Source organism: Microtus ochrogaster, chromosome 22, assembly GCF_000317375.1.
Source record: "Microtus ochrogaster isolate Prairie Vole_2 chromosome 22, MicOch1.0, whole genome shotgun sequence".
Classification (NCBI taxonomy): domain Eukaryota; kingdom Metazoa; phylum Chordata; class Mammalia; order Rodentia; family Cricetidae; genus Microtus; species Microtus ochrogaster.
The window spans coordinates 25127521-25143146 of NC_022023.1; the positions used below are offsets into that span (position 1 = coordinate 25127521).

General features: G+C 47.8%; 1 protein-coding gene across 1 annotated transcript in view; it reads right to left on the reverse strand.

Annotated features, from left to right (window-relative positions):
- Igf1r (insulin like growth factor 1 receptor) overlaps window positions 1-9765 on the reverse strand; it is a 277878-nt gene extending 268113 nt beyond the window's left edge. Inside the window, exon 1 of the mRNA XM_005357770.3 lies at window positions 9648-9765. Coding sequence (XP_005357827.1) covers window positions 9648-9741 — 94 coding nt within the window. The 5' untranslated portion in view covers window positions 9742-9765. The remainder of the gene's footprint in view (window positions 1-9647) is intronic.
- Window positions 9766-15626: the final 5861 nt, after the last annotated feature.

The window sequence follows — 15626 nt, forward strand, 5'->3', positions numbered from 1 at the left end:
AACAGGACAAGGCTGAAAGGGCGGAATTTAGAAAGGTTTAATATTTTTGGTTTGGAAATGGGAGTTGTTTGGGGGTTTTGCTCTTGTTGTTACTGTTGTTTTGTTGTTGTTGTTGTTGTTTTGTTTTGGGAGTGGAGGTGGGGGGGTGGGTGAGACAAGTTCTCACCAGGTAGCATTGGCTGGTCCAGAACTCACTATTGGACCAGGCTAGCCTCAAACTCACAGAGACCCAACTGCCTCTGCCTCCCAAGTGCTGGGGTTAAAGGCCTGTGACACCATGCTTGGCTGGGTTTAACCTTTTTTATTCCGTGTGTTTACAAGCAGAACTCAACCTTATACCGCACATTAGCAAAGAAAAATCTCCTTACAGAATACATGTTTACTACGCACTTTCTATGTGCCATGTTCACATAACTAAGGATGGAACACGGGGAGTGTGCCCTCTGTCTTGCCAGCACTATCAAAGAGAATCTGCTTGGTGATGGCACATCTGTAAGGCAGGCGCAGCTCAAGCCCAGGGGTTTAGTAGGTGCCACGTTCTTCTATAAGCACTTGACAAGAATATTAACTTGTTTAATGAATAAATATCCAGTGTGTGCTAGTGAAGTTGTCATTTCACAGATGAGGAAACAAAGCCACGGGAAGGTTAACTTGCCCCAGCTGCTGAAGAATTGAGACTCAAACCATCCTCTCCTCTAGATTCCTCTGGCATTTAATAAGAATGGCAGTCCAGGAACAAGACACAAGGCATCACTCTCAATGAGCCGGCCCAGCAGTGTCTGAGCTCACAGGGAGGAAGGGGAGCGTTAGATCTACGCAGTCAGGGAAACGGCAGTCACCCTCACAAGAAGAAGAAAGCAGAGTTAAAAAAAAAAAAAAAACAAAGGGTACCATCTCTTACATAGTAAAATCCTAGAAAGTCCTGGGGGCTGGGAGGAGTCAACTGACATCACACACTGGCCGAACTAACACTCACAACCACACACACTCAGTCACACAACTTATGAAAATTAAAAAACATACCTCCTCCCCAAATTTTCCTGAATTTAATTTTCTAAATATATTAGAAAATGATATTATCTGGTGGTTTAGTGAGACAAGGAGAAAATTCTTTCACAATCATTTTGGAGTCTCCACATATACACCATGTGCTATATCAAAGAACTAAAAGCTAAAAAGAATCTTGACCCAGGCGACATTGCAGTCATCCAGAGTAGCACTGTCCCATGTTCAGTGTGGGGAGGTGGCAGAAGAAATCACACCGAGCCACAGAAACGGAGCAAAATCCGAGGTGGAGAACACGACCATGGCTTCCTCATGCAGATGCTCAGGCAGCATTGGGGGCTTCCGGGAATCACTCTGGAGCCTGACAGTGTTATACATGGTGGTGGTGGTGGGGGGGACACAGACACTTCTGTTAAAACTGTAGGCTCAGCTGCAGCACATAGTGAGGACCTACGGCTGGCGAGCACACAAAGCCTACGAATCTTGACAGGGCTGAGAACCAGCTCAAAGACCAGCTGAGGGTGTCCTCTCTACTCTAAGGGTTTGAGATGCAGGTCTGGACTGGATGGAGGCAGAACCAGAGATGGGCAAATCTGTGTGATTTCAAATGACTCAGTGAGGCAGAGAGGAAACATTCAATTAAGCAGTCTCTTCAGAAAAGGGCAGGTTGTAGAGCCGAGGTTAACTAGAGTTTCCATCCTGAGCCCATCTCGGGGCTTGAAAAAGCTCACGGCAGAATGATGGCGGAAAAGAGCATCCAACTGAGATAGGCCACTTGTAACAAAGTAACCTGTGACTCAGCTACTCTGCACTGTGGCTAAACATTCACATCCACGTGAACCCGTTAACTCCCAGAAGTGGACAACAGAGCTATCGCCATCACAGGGCTTCCCCGCAAGTCTGGGAGCCTGTGTATCACTTCAGTACAATGGCATCCAGGGGAAACTAGTGGGGAGAACAAACACCAGACACGGATGAGCATGGGCACAGCTGATGACGGACCTCACTATCTAAATATAGTCAACAGATAGTGATTCACGATGCTGTTGTCAAACTTCCAGTCACCCAAGTGGACAGTGGTCACCTGGAATCTCTACAGGTACTTCCTCTTTTTTTTCCAGTTAGTTATCAAAGGTTACTAAAATAATTCAAATTAGAAGAAAATTCCTGTATATTAACTCATTGCTATCGAATTACCATCAGGCTTCTACATCTTAAAGTGACTTATATTGGTAATGTCTCATCCACTCAATCAGAAACACTCCCAATGATTTTATAGACAAGCCAAAGCAGACATGCAAAATATCTCAGGGACTTTCAAGTTCAGCTTTAGTATCATAAAACGTGCTTGTTGCCGTGTGAAATCTAATTTTTAGAATGGCAAGTCCAGAGCCGGCTCAAACAAAGTGCCGTGTTTAAAAAGAAGCACGCCTTTAATCCCAGCACTTGGGAGGCAGAGGCAGGTGAATCTCTGTGAGTTCGAGACCAGCCTGGTCTACAGAGCTAATTCCAGGACAGGCTCCAAAGCCACAGAGAAACCCTGTCTCGAAAAACCAAAAAACTTAAAAATAAATAAATAAAAAGAAACTGACAAGTTTAACTACACAGACGCCCAACAGCCTCACATTGTCGTCAGTCAATCCGGATGGATGAGTGCACACACAGGCACACAAAGACAGGTGTACACACCATGAGTAACTCTGTAACTCCTGCACTGAGATGGGAGATAAAGAATAAAGTTTTAAGGTTCCAGCTCCCACTACCAGGAACTTTCTGCAATAATGATAAACTACTTTCTAAAGTCCTTTAAAAGATGTCTTGCCAGCCGGGCGGTGGTGGCGCACGCCTTTAATTCCAGCATTCGGGAGGCAGAGGCAGGCGGATCTCTGTGAGTTCAAGGGCGGCCTGGTCTACAAGAGCTAGTTCCAGGACAGGCTCCAAAGTTACAGAGAAACCCTGTCTCGAAAAACAAAAAACAAAAACAAAAAGTCCCACTAAGTGTGGTAGCTCAGGCCTACAAATGATCCTAGTACTCAGGACGCTGAGGCAGGAGGGCTACACAGCAAGACCATCTCTAGAGAAACAAAACCAAGTAAACAAACTCCGATTCTTGTAAAAGTCATTTCTGTCATTCCATTGCAAAGTAAACAATTTGAGATTGGCGTCCTTCTCTATGCAATGCACGCTTCCATCACAGTCACATTCTCTCCCTCTCTCTGTAGCTGGTCACCAGATGCTCCAAACGAGAAAGTCTAAGTGTCAAGCCCATCAGGAAGCATAGAGGGATGGTCCCTAAGCTTCAGGAACACATCCCATACCAGCAGGAACCAAGCTGAGGCTAAATATAAAACCGAAGAGCAGCATCGTTATCCTGTGGAAGTTACTGCAGCCCCAGCTGTCCAGCCCTCAGCACAGGAGATTCCGCTTTCTGTTCTAGTCAAGTAAAGTCTGAACAGCAATCTGTGAGTGTATAAATCCTTACAGTCTGGGACCCAAAAGAAAGAGAAATGTAAGCCTTTCTTACTAGTTTCTTAGTTCTTTAAGCAAACATGGCAATAATTTCTATGGTTCAATACATTGAAAACAAACTAATGGCCAGACTCATTCTAGTATCAGTACTTCTAACCTGGAGAACGGAGCCTTGTGAGTATTCAGCATGTATTTAAAAGGAAGACGACGGATAAAGTCTCAGCTCAAGACACACCGACCTTAAGATTCTGAAATCCAACATGTTAATCCATCCTACTGAAACTGGCATTTGATAAAAAAAAAAAAAAAAAATCTGCAGAAATGTAAAATGTGAGCTCAGATGACCGAAAACACACCGCAGCATTTTCAAGAAATCCGCAGGCAACAAACCCAAAGATACTACTATTGTTAGTCAATTTCAAACGCTTCAACAAAAGAAATGGACTTCATCGTGCCAAGGTTATGTTTAAAGACCCACTGTTTACTTACAAACCCATGTCCTCATCTCTAAACAAATCAGATCCATGGGGCAAGGGAACTGAGGGCATCTGTACATGTTTTAATGATCATCTTTGTAAATATCAGGCACCATGTTCTCCTCGGTGTCCACAGATCTCAGTGTCGCGAAACACTAGGACCGCATCCACTCCGAGTTTAAGCCAAATCACACATCTTTATAAGGGACGGGAAAACTTCCTCTTGCTGACCTAAGACCAAAGGCTATTTACAGGAGGCTCCTTCAGAGCACACCGCCCACTATTCAGTCTGCTGTGTTTCAAGTGTTCGGTGTTTCCTTCGGAACATCCCAGGCGGAGAAGTCAAGAGCTGTAGCCACAGCACGTGAGTACGCTTTACATACTTAGTCCAACAGGAAAACAGCTTGTTTCTAGGGCTCAGACAGCACCTGTCATACAGTGGCTAAGAAAAGCAGCTCAAAGCAAGCTGGCCTCCGGGCATAAATACTTCTGGAGTTGAGTTTTAAATGAGTTTTGAAAACAAAACAGAGAAAATCATAACCAGAGAAAAACTGATCTTGTGTGTTTTATAATTTAAAAAAAAAAATCGCTGGGCAGTGGTGGCACACGTCTTTAACCCCAGCACTCGGGAGGCAAAGATAGGCGGATCTCTGTGAGTTCCAGGCCAGCCTGGTCTATAAGAGCTAGTTCCAGGACAGGCTCCAAAAGCTACAGAGAAACCCTGTCTCAAAAAAAAAAAAAAAAAAAATCGTTTAAGGTATTATTGCCTCTTCATCTTGCTCTTATCCCTCATTCTTTTAAAACACAAGTCCATTTTTAAATCACAAAAATATGTGAAATTCTTAACATTTCCTAATGACTACCTCAAAGCTATGGAATCTACGTATACTTGGAGACCTCTAAAACTGGTCCCACCTTTCCTGAAATTTGAATCCTGCCAGACAATATTTATGAACACACCTGGGACTAATTTTTATTTTGTTGCTATTTGATCTCGAGACAGGGTTTCACTATGTAGCACAGGCTGCCCTCAAACTGGTGATCCTCCTGCCTCAGACTTTGGCTTATTAGGGTTACAGGAGCATGAGCACACCCATTATACAATATGCACAGTTTTAGCCACTGTTACACCACTGTTACAAACACGCCTGATTAGACAGATACCCATAAGCTACGGTCTAGGGTGAAATTCCAACACCAGGGAACCTGTCATAGGGTAAGAACAGTGTAGCACTGGCTATCCACCAGACTAGCCAACCCTACAAAAACTGTTTTGTAAAGGGTCTTGAAAATGCATGCTAGGTCTTGGGGTGGGGGTGGGGGTCTGTGAAGGTCTGGGGGGGGCCGGGGGGGGGGAGGGAGATAGGATTTTTCAAGGAACTTCTTTTCAAGCAAATACATGGAAAGTGCCCCAAAGGTATTAGGAAGGAAGTCCTTTCTCTGTTGGTGAATTCAGTATCTAGCACCAGTCTGGCTTTCAGACAGTAGGAGCCCACTAACTACTGGCTAGTTCAAGGATCCAGTTCCTTGTAGTACAAACCAAATTAAAAAGGAAATAAAAGTACCTCAAGAGAAGGAAGGAAGGAAGGAAGGAAGGAAGGAAGGAAGGAAGGAAGGAAGGAAGGAAGGAAGGAAGGACGGACAAGGAGTGAAAATGGTACAGCTGGTGGTCATTACTGACCTACCTTGCAACAATAAAGGCAGAAAAATATTTTCACCAATAACTTTGAGAAAAAGACTAAACCAGTACAAACATTACTTTCTATGTCTGTTCCTATGGAAAAGGCAATGTACATTTAGTTAAAATTAAAAGCACAATGGTTTGAGTGTACTCTTAAATCTTTTCTAAGAAATTTTAATTTTTCATTTAAAAAAATTTTAAGGCAATATAGACTCCTAAACAACCAACCAAGTTCCATGTACTCCGATTGTGGAGTGTTTTAATTTAAATTTTATTTCTTGAGGAAAGAAAAAAGAAGCAGTTCTTCTGCCATCACCACCACTTGTAATTAATACAAGAGAGATGAACTTCCTTCCCTGCTCAAAACAACATATTATTTCTTTGTTGGAAGCCTGCAGACACAAACAGGCTCCTAAACTATCCAGACAGACCATCAATTTAGGTTCAGTTTGAGAATTTTTACTATCAAAAAAAAAATTACACTACCATTAGTATCTGTGTGTTGTTGTTTTAAGTTCAACCACTCCATCATCAAGCTAAAAATAATCAAGATTCTTTTTTCTCCGTTTGTCCATTTTTTGCCTGGCATCCGATTCCTGCTGTCAGAGCTCTGATTATCGATTTGTATTGCACTAGTTCATAAACCTTAAAAACTCACAAATTTAGAAAAGAAACAAAAAAGAGCAATACCAACCTGCAATAATGTTTACTGAATAATCTTAGCCAAATCCTACCTCCTAGGCGGCACAATGTATTTTTCCCAGTCTTTGCAATTAAAAACAAAAATTGGTCCAGATGTTATCACACATCCCAAGACAGCTGTTTACAAACACACAACTCAATGCCTTTTTTTGTTTTTTTGGTATATTCAGAGTTGTGTAACCATCACCAAAAACTGAGGTTAGAACATTTTCATCACTCCCTAAAAAAACTCCTGTACCCCAGCTTTTCCTCCCCCCGCAACTGGGGATCAATAGCTCTGTCTCTATGGATTGGCTGAACATTTCACATAAACAGGATCATAGAAGATTTGATGTTTTATAACGGACTTCTTTCTCTATTTGTAGTATTTTAAAGGCCCCTCTATTCAACCCTGGCATATTTCACTGAGTCCTTCTCTTCTAATCCTTTCCACAATTCATACATAAGACCTTTTAAATAAACTTCAAGCCCTGACTTCCCACCGGCCTGTCCCTCCATAAAGTACAGTTGACTTGCTATTTCCCTGCAAAGAAACCTAAACTATAATTTGCTATTTAGGTTCTTTCAAAAGTTCTTATTCTGGGTTCTCTTTCTGGTAGATAACACTAACTAAGGTCCTTAAACACCAACATTCCACGGGTACCTCCTTTCCTCTGACAATAGGATGCTACTGTGCCCTAGGCAGAAAGATGACTAAATCCTTTTTAGGAGCTGGCCACAGTAACTCCAAAGTGTACGGTGCATTTTCAAACAGAAAACAGTCCTAGATTATCTGGCTGCCACTCATACCTCCTCAGTTCCCTTGTTTAGAATCTCTGCTCAGCATCTTGCTACAAAGCAAACATGTCTGCAAGGCGGCCTTTGCATCAAGAAACTTCCACAGTCCCAAGTGAAAGATGAAAACACCCCACTACTGTCCCACTTCAAAGACTCACCAATCCCTAACTCGAAGCCTGCCTCTGCTGGGATCCAGGGCCTTCCGTCTGAGTTCAGTGGGTCTACTACACCTTACAGACGGTGTGCCTATGCTTCATGGACCCCTTCAACTGTAACGGGCAGTCACTGCCTGCCGTGAGTCAGAACTTCAGCAGCCCATAACCAGGACTCCGGGCGCTTTCTAGACATCCATCACATTTTAAGAAAGCCTTGGGATGAGCAGCATTAAAACAACACACATTCAAACATCCTCCCGTTGTCCTCGTTCTGAACAAAGAATATTCTTCCCGGAGACCCAGACTCAACCTGGTTCAGACGTCTGCGCCCTGCCCCGAGAAGCAAGGCCATCGCTGCTACTTCGCATTTCAGAACTTCTACTATTAAATAACAGAAGTAGACAAAGCACACAGAGTTCAATAGGATGCCATAGTAAAATGGACTCGTTTCCTAGTGTCTTCTAAACCATATTTAGTCCTTAAAGGATGGAAATCCACCCTGCCCCCAAACACCATCTAAAGGACTGAGTAGGAGGGAGCCAGAAGCCTTTCGCCCAATCCAGTGTGCTCAAAGTTTGGAAAACAAAGGACAGGAGAGCCCAGATTTGTGGGGCGGCCCCAGTCTGCGCCTTGCTCTAGGCAGTAAACAGCTATAATTCTATAAAGATCTGCTCATGCTCCGTCGTAGACGTTACTTAAAAGAGGTTCAGGGGTTTGTTTATAGAAACAGCCTTTGTTAACCACCCCAATGGTGGGGCCGCACGCCCCGCGCAGCCTCCATCGTGCCCCCCCTTGCTAACTCAAGGCTTCGTCGTGATTTTTCGAAGTTAATAGGCACCACCTGCATACATTCTGCAACCATTACTCATCCGCACGCCCTCACCTCCCCAGCCCCAGCTCAGAGACTGAATTTAAACTTTTAATCGTGTTCAAATTACTCTACCATCTCAAAAGTACCAGTATGCCACATTGTTTTTCTCGAGAAAAACCCCCCTCCTCCTTCTGCCCTCCTCCTGCCACTGTAGAGTTCTCACTCCCAGAGACACCCCCCCACACACACACACACACGCATGCACGCACTTCTACCCGACACCACCAAAACAAAAGCTATCAGATTGCAAGCGATAGCGAGCGAGGAGCGATACCGCTTATTAAGTATGTACAAAGGAAGTGCGGGGCGGGGGGGGGGGGGGGCGGTGGCAGTGCAACACAACTCTGGCCACAACAAAACCAAGGCCAGGGCTCTGCGCTCGCAAAACAAAACAACCGCCCCTTCACTACCGTGCTCCAGATCCTGACGCCGCCCAAACCACCGCACAGGACACCTCTCCCCCCGGGCCGGGCGTCCAGGTGTCCCCTCGTGGTCGTTTGGCTGTGGGTGCACCTAAATCCGCGCTGAGAGCACATGTGTGTGGAAAAGCACGTCGGCTCTGCGCATGGGATGATGCCCCTACCACGTCTTACTTAGACGCTTTTCGGAAGAAGAGGTGTCCAGGGCTGGGTAAAAACTGAGAAACTGCCCAAGGACCCTAAAAATTGAGGATCCAAGTCCCCCCACCCCAGAAGGAGTATGAAGAAGGTCCCAAGCTCACACTTTCCTAGGGAAAAGTCCCTGAACCCCAGAGCCACACTGGACAGCCCCGAGTCACCAAACCGTGAGGGAAATGGGGACTAGACGCCCACCGGCTCATGAGATGCCATAAGGCCAAGAACTCAAGGAGCTTGATGGGCCAAACAACTTGGGCGACAGGAGGCCGCGCCGTGATGTTTGGAAACGTGTCCTGGGGCCGCGAGGCCTCCCCCACTCCGCACCTCCCCCTCAAGGACAACTTGCACCCCGCGGGGCAGAAGGCTCCAGAACGCCACCAAGGTGCACTCGGTCTACCCCAGCAGCCACCCGTGGAGCCTCCCAAGGTGCTGTCACCGGAGTGCGCTGAGCGGGATGGGCGCTGGGTGCGGAGAGGCCCGCGCGCAGCGGTGGGGAGAGGCGAAGGTGGCGGGGGAGAGAAGGTGGGTCGAGTCCCCACCCAGACACCAAGTTCCCCATCAAGTGCCCACGCGTGGGCTGCTCCTGAACCGCCGGGGAACAAGTGCTGCCCACCCACCAGGCCGCGAGCGGGACAGCGCTCCCGGGACAGCGAAAGAGAAAGCTCCGAGGCCCTTCCCGCGCTCGGATGCGCTGAACCAGGGCCGGTGGGGCTCCAAGGCTGGGAGCTCTGGCCCCTCTCCGCTCCGGCCTTCCGGGAGAGCCCCACCCTCCGCTCCCGAGCCCCGGAGTGAGTCCGACAGCTGCGCCCGTGGCAACTGGGTTTTCCCAAACAGGGCGCAGCCCCTCGGAGGAAAAGTTCCCGCAGTGGCCGAGGGCGGCGGGCAGATACTCACTTTCTCCACTCGTCGGCCAGAGCGAGAGCGCGGCGGAGAGAAACACGAGTCCCCACAGCGAGGTCGGGGACCCTCCTCCGGAGCCAGACTTCATTCCTTTTATTTGGGACAAAATTCTCTTTTCTCAAAAAATAAAAAGAAAAAAGAAAAGAGAAAAAAAAAAGTCTTCAACTCAGTTCTCACTCTCGTCCAAAAACAAGAGCGCAGCGCAGGCGACAATCCTCGGAAGGCGGCGTGGACGGGGAGGGTGGCGCGGGGCGGCCCCTTAGCGCCGGCAGCAGCGGCCCACGGCGCGGCGGAGTCGGGAAGCCGGGGCGCGCCGGGGCGGGCTGTCGGCGTCGTCGGCCTCCATTTGCAAACCCAGAGATGCAGAAGAGGGGGGAAAAACTGTTACCGAAAGAGGAGCAAAGCCCAAATCGCCGCAGGCGAGGACAAACGCCCCCAGATCCCCGGAGAGAGCGACCGCCCAAGCCTCCGAGGCGGGAGAGCGCGACGCACGCAGTTGGCGAGACTGGTCCGAAGTCCCGGGCGCGGGCGAGGCCGGCGAGGGGCAGATATGCGGAGTGGAAATGAATGAGCGGCTCCCCCTCCTCCGGCTCCTCCTCCTCTGGGCTCCGCTCGCCGCCGCCTCCTCCTCCTCCCTCAGCGCCGCCGCCGCCGCCGCGAGCTCCTTCCCAAATCCAGGACACACACACGCACACACACACGCACACACATACACATACACAAAGCGGCGGCTGTGCAGCGCTCAGCGCTCCCGCCGCCCCGCGTCGGCCCCCGCCCGCCGCCGACTCCGTGCGCGGGGGCTCCGGCTCGCTGAAGGTCAAAGCCGAGCGCGCCGCGCCCCGTGGAGCTCTCGCAGGCGCGGGAGAGGCGTGGAGGGTCCGAGGAGCGGGGCCGAGGGTCTGCGAGCGCCGGGCGCGCCGGGACAGGCTCGCTGGCGGCTTCCCTGTCGCTCGCCTCTCCGGAGTTCGCCCGGTGCGCTCGCTCCTCCTAGGTCCTCCCTCCCCCCCCTCCTTTTTTTTTCCGCTCAGCGGAGTTAATGCTGGTAAACAAGAGCCTCAGCCTCACCGCGCCGCCGCCGCCGCCACACACTGGGGGCTCTACGCGCGCGCTCTCGGGGCCGCGCACACGTGCCCGCGCGCACACTCCAAGCGGCCACAGCCGCAGTCCCGGCGCGCCGAGGGCCGGGCCCCGACTCGGCAGGCGCCAAGAGCCGGAGTTCGGGATCGCAGGGACGTGCGGAGCGGAGCGCGGGCGTGGGGAGCCGGGCTAGGGAGGCACCGCCCCCCGCGCCTCCACCCGCGCTGGCCCCGGCGTGCACACTGAGCCACGCGCGCGCCCACGCTTCCGCCCCCACCCGCACTGCGCCGGCCAGCCCAGTATGCACCCTCCCCTCCCGCAGGACTCCAAAAAACAATGCCCCGGGCGCCGGTGGGACTCGGTGGCCCGGGAGGCGGCGGGGCGTGCGGGCCAGCGGGCAGGCTGCGGGCGCGGTGGGCGGGGAGTGCGGCCCCGTAGCTTCATTGAAAACAACAACAGCGCGGCTGGAGAGCGCGCCGGCCTGCTCGGTGGAAAAAGCTTCATTGTTTCTTGCAGCTGTTGCAAAATAAATAAATAAGTGCATGCATGCCGCATTTTTTCGCAGCGTGGTGGGAAGCCCGGGCGCGGCGGGAGGGACACACCTGGGGGAAAGGGGACCCCCGAAGATTGTTACGCAGGGCACTTTCCACGCCAGACTTGGGCGTCCGTGGCGGCACTCCCCGGGTATTCCGGTGCCTGCACGCAGCCGGGGAGAGGATAGGGCGCGGTCCGCGTGGCTCTTCTCGAAGCACAGCGATCCCACCGCGGGCCCCCCAGCCCTGGAAAGGGGACCCAGACAGACGGCCCCTCACGCCCAGGGCGCGTCTCCGCGACGGCCGCCAGAGGGCGCGGCGGCCGCCCGGGAAGGCTGGCTCGGGGAATGTCGCCTCCCTCCCTCCGGGGGAGGAAATGTGGGGGCCCCGAGTCGGGGATCGGCTCTGCTGGGTCGTGCTGGCCGGGCCTCCCATCCCCATCTCCCGCCCTGAGGGCGCTCCACCGCACCGCGCTGTTCCGGGCTCCACCACGTGGGCAGCTGCGGAGAGGGACTGCAGCGCGTGTCGGGCTGCGGGGAACCCGGAGCTAGGGGGCGTGTCCGAAGGATTCCCAAGGAAGGATTCGCGGGCGGGTACCCCGACCCCGGACGCGATGTTTGGCTTGGTTCCCAACCAAGGAACGTGTGGCATTCACCCGGGTTCAGTGGCCACTGCAGAAACCCACCCGCACCTGCCTCAAATCCCCCTCCCCTCCGAGTCCCCCTAGCTTCACTTGATCCGTAAGTAACTAGAAACTAGCACCAGCCCAAGTCTCCTCCGTGATTTTCGCGAATGTGCCAGAGGAGAGGTTTCCCCAAGACGAGGCTTCCCCGGGACTGCCATCTAACGAACAAACACTGCGGAGGCCAGGTCTCAAAGGGGGAGAAACCAGCAATGGCTGGAGAGAAGAGTTTGAAATACGTGGACTTTTAAAAATAGTGATTGAATCACGTGTCGCCCTTAATGCGGTCGGGCTTCATGACTCAGGCTAATTGATATCCACAATAAATAAAAAGATGGCTCATAAGTCTTGTAAATGTCTGGATCAAATAGAAGTGTTTTTCTCGTAAACAGTCGGACTGTCTGGTTGGTGGAGAGGAGCCGTTCTGTAGCAAAGAAAGGTTTCTTTCATTTACTCCAATAGTAAAAGATTTCGGCATTACACTTATGCATCCCATCTTTCATAGAGGATTTATTAAATTTAGAGCTGAAGACAAATCAAAAGCTACCGTAGAGGGAACTAAGCCCATGTTTTTCTGTATCGCCTGAATCAGTTTTTCCCTTGGAAATTGTGAGCTATGTTCAGTGAATCAACTGTATAGAAGGGACATTTTAAAAGGAAAGAAAAAAATTACACATGCAGGGCTATTTTCTTTAGCTGAAACTTGCCTTAGTTTTAAGTATTCTTCCAGTTTTAGATATTTCTGGACGTTAAAAAATAAATATATTAGAACTTTAATTTATCATGCATCATTTTAAAATATAAATTCAGTCTCCTAGTTGTAAAGTATTTCTTCAGAGCATTCCCTTGCATCGAAGCGAGTCTTAATACTTCTCTCAGCAGATAATTCAAATGCAAAGGAATAACATTAGATTTGATTTCAGAATGTTTTGATGCATATTTGTTGATTAAGGCAAAGTTTACCAGTGATTCTTAGGTTTGTGAAGCATGAAATCTTTAAATGCAATATGCTTTTAATATTAGTTATGAAAATGTTTGTACATTTGTTCCTGCAAACAGAAGTTTATAGAACAAAGAGAAATAACGGTTATTTGTAGTGGAAGCCTTTAGTTGTTATGTGTTTGTTTTACCAAAAATTACACTTTACCTGTGAATTTTTGAATGTTTTCCGAATGTATTCAAGGTCAATGAGATGAATATTTTTAGACAGAGAATCTGAATGCTTAATATTTGGAAGGTAAGATGAAACTGACCTTGCTTTTAGGCTCTATCTTAGCACTGAAAAAGATGTTGGTTCTCACTTTTCTTGGTGATTTCCTTCTGCCTACCCAAACTTACTTTTCTTCGACCCTGGAAATAAAACCCTGCGTGTTTCACCCCTACAGGCATGGTGGCTCACACATTTTGTTTCACATCATTTTCCCTAAGCATCTTACACATTCTTCCTTTTTGAGCAGAAAGGAGTTTCTTGTTTTCATTAAAAATATTTTTTTTTACTTGGTAGCAGCCTCAGATCTAATTATTTTGTTCAGTGTACCAGACTCTCCAAAGGTCTGATGTGTAAGCAGTGGACATGTGAGACATAGCCCAGATCATTGTGTCCTAGGTAGTGTGGTATGTGGTGACCAGTTTCCAGAATGATCTTAATCCACAGTAAAGGAGTGAACTAAAGTCTTGGCTATCAAGGGCAAGATCTTCCAGACAGGATGTGGAGAAAGCCTATTCATGTTCCAAAAAGCCACACAGCATGACACTATTTTGATGAAGCTCTTGAATGCAAAGGAAAAAAAATGAACTTTTTTTGACCAACAAAATTCAGTATGTGGTTATAGAAATAAATATATTAATTATATAAAAGATGAATGAAGGGTATTTGTTCTCTTGGAGGGAAGAGGGGCATCTCCTAAGCACACACAAAATTCTTGCAAACATGGAAGATTTACAAACCTCCACTTTATGATTATACTTTATGACTAACACATGTTCCAGGAGTTTTTGCATATATTGAATATTAAAGAAAACAAAGTATGTAACAGATTTCAATTTTTTCCAATATGAATCTTCCAGATTTTAATTTGTTTTGTGACCAATTCAAAAATACTTATTAGAAAACTAAAATGATGTAATTAATCTGATACTGAAGAATACATTTCAGAAGAATACATACCCATCTATATCAATACCTTAAGACAAAAACAAATATAAAACGAAATGTAAAAATTCACTTTGTAGGACAATTGGCTTCATTAACAAAATCCATTTTGTGAGAAGCAGACTGGCAATTTCCAAAAGAGTTGAACACACACCAAACTTAGGCTCTGGCGTTTCTACCCCTATCTTTTAACCAAAAGCAATAAAATAAATTCACAAAAAAAATATAACTATATGACAAATGCTGGTAGCCACTTTATTCATTATATTGAAAATCTGGAAAACACCCAAATGTATTTGAGAAGGAGAATGGATAAACAAATCATCTAACACAACACTGCCTAGCAATAAAAAGGAGCTAACTGCTAATCCTTGTGAAAACATGAACAAGTCTCCAGAGCAGAATGTATAAGCCAGACACAAAAGAATACATACTACATTAGACCATTCAAATGAAATTCAGGAGCAGGCAAAATGGATCTAGGAAACCTAAACCAAATTAGGCTCGCGGTTGCCCTTGGTGGGTAGGAAATGAGGAACTTCAATTCAGAAGAAAAAGAAACGAAGTCCTTGCTGGGGTGGTGGCAACTGGCTGACCTCAGGTGGGCTATTATCTAAGTACATGCATTCACCAAAACCTTCAAGCTGTACACCTTCGACACATGTACTTCAGTTCATGTGGTTGTATCTGATTTAGATGTTGAAGAGGGCAGGGTGTACGCCGAAAACTTTACAGTTGTTCTAAAGAAAAAAAGAAAGTTAACCCAAGTGCTCCTTGGTTTTGCTTCTATATGAATTATTAGAAGTTCCAATCTCCCTATCCAGGCTGTCTTTATAGATGACTGTCTTTTAGGAGTGCGTCTATTGGAGACCTCCCACAAGGGCCTTAGGCTATGGAAGTAATCACATTGCCTTGTGGAGAAGTCCAGGGGCACAAAGGCATGATGCTGTGGCTGCTTCCTGTCCCTACACAGCCATAAGAAACTAGAGATGTGGTATGTTCAGCTTGAGATTTTCCTTTTTATTTATTTATTCATTTTTATTTTTATTTTTTTTTTCTTGAGGCAAGGTCTCATACAGCCCAGGCTGGCCTTGAACTCCTGATTCTCCTGGTCTTTTTGCCTCAGCCTTTCAAGTGTTGGACTTAACAGGAATGAGGTATCACACCCAGATAATTGACAAACTTTTCTGTTCGGGCTTCACCAGCAACCAGCTTTCAAGGCATCAGTGCTGTACTCGTCCATGTAGGGATTACAGAGGGCATTCGTACGAAACCAGGCAAGAGAACACCCTCCTAGGGCTGCTTTTACCATGCTGTCCAGTGAAATTGCAACAGGGAAGGTTCATGGAAAACCCAGGTCTGGGGTAGGAGTGACAGGCATCATTGGGACTGTCGTCGATCCAAGGCGGAGACTGCATAGCTTCCATGGCCACACACTGCCTGAAGCACAGTATCTCACAGGGGGCATGAGGACACCTGACTTGAAAGTGGACATGAATCATGCCCTACATGGTAATCTGAGGAAATGA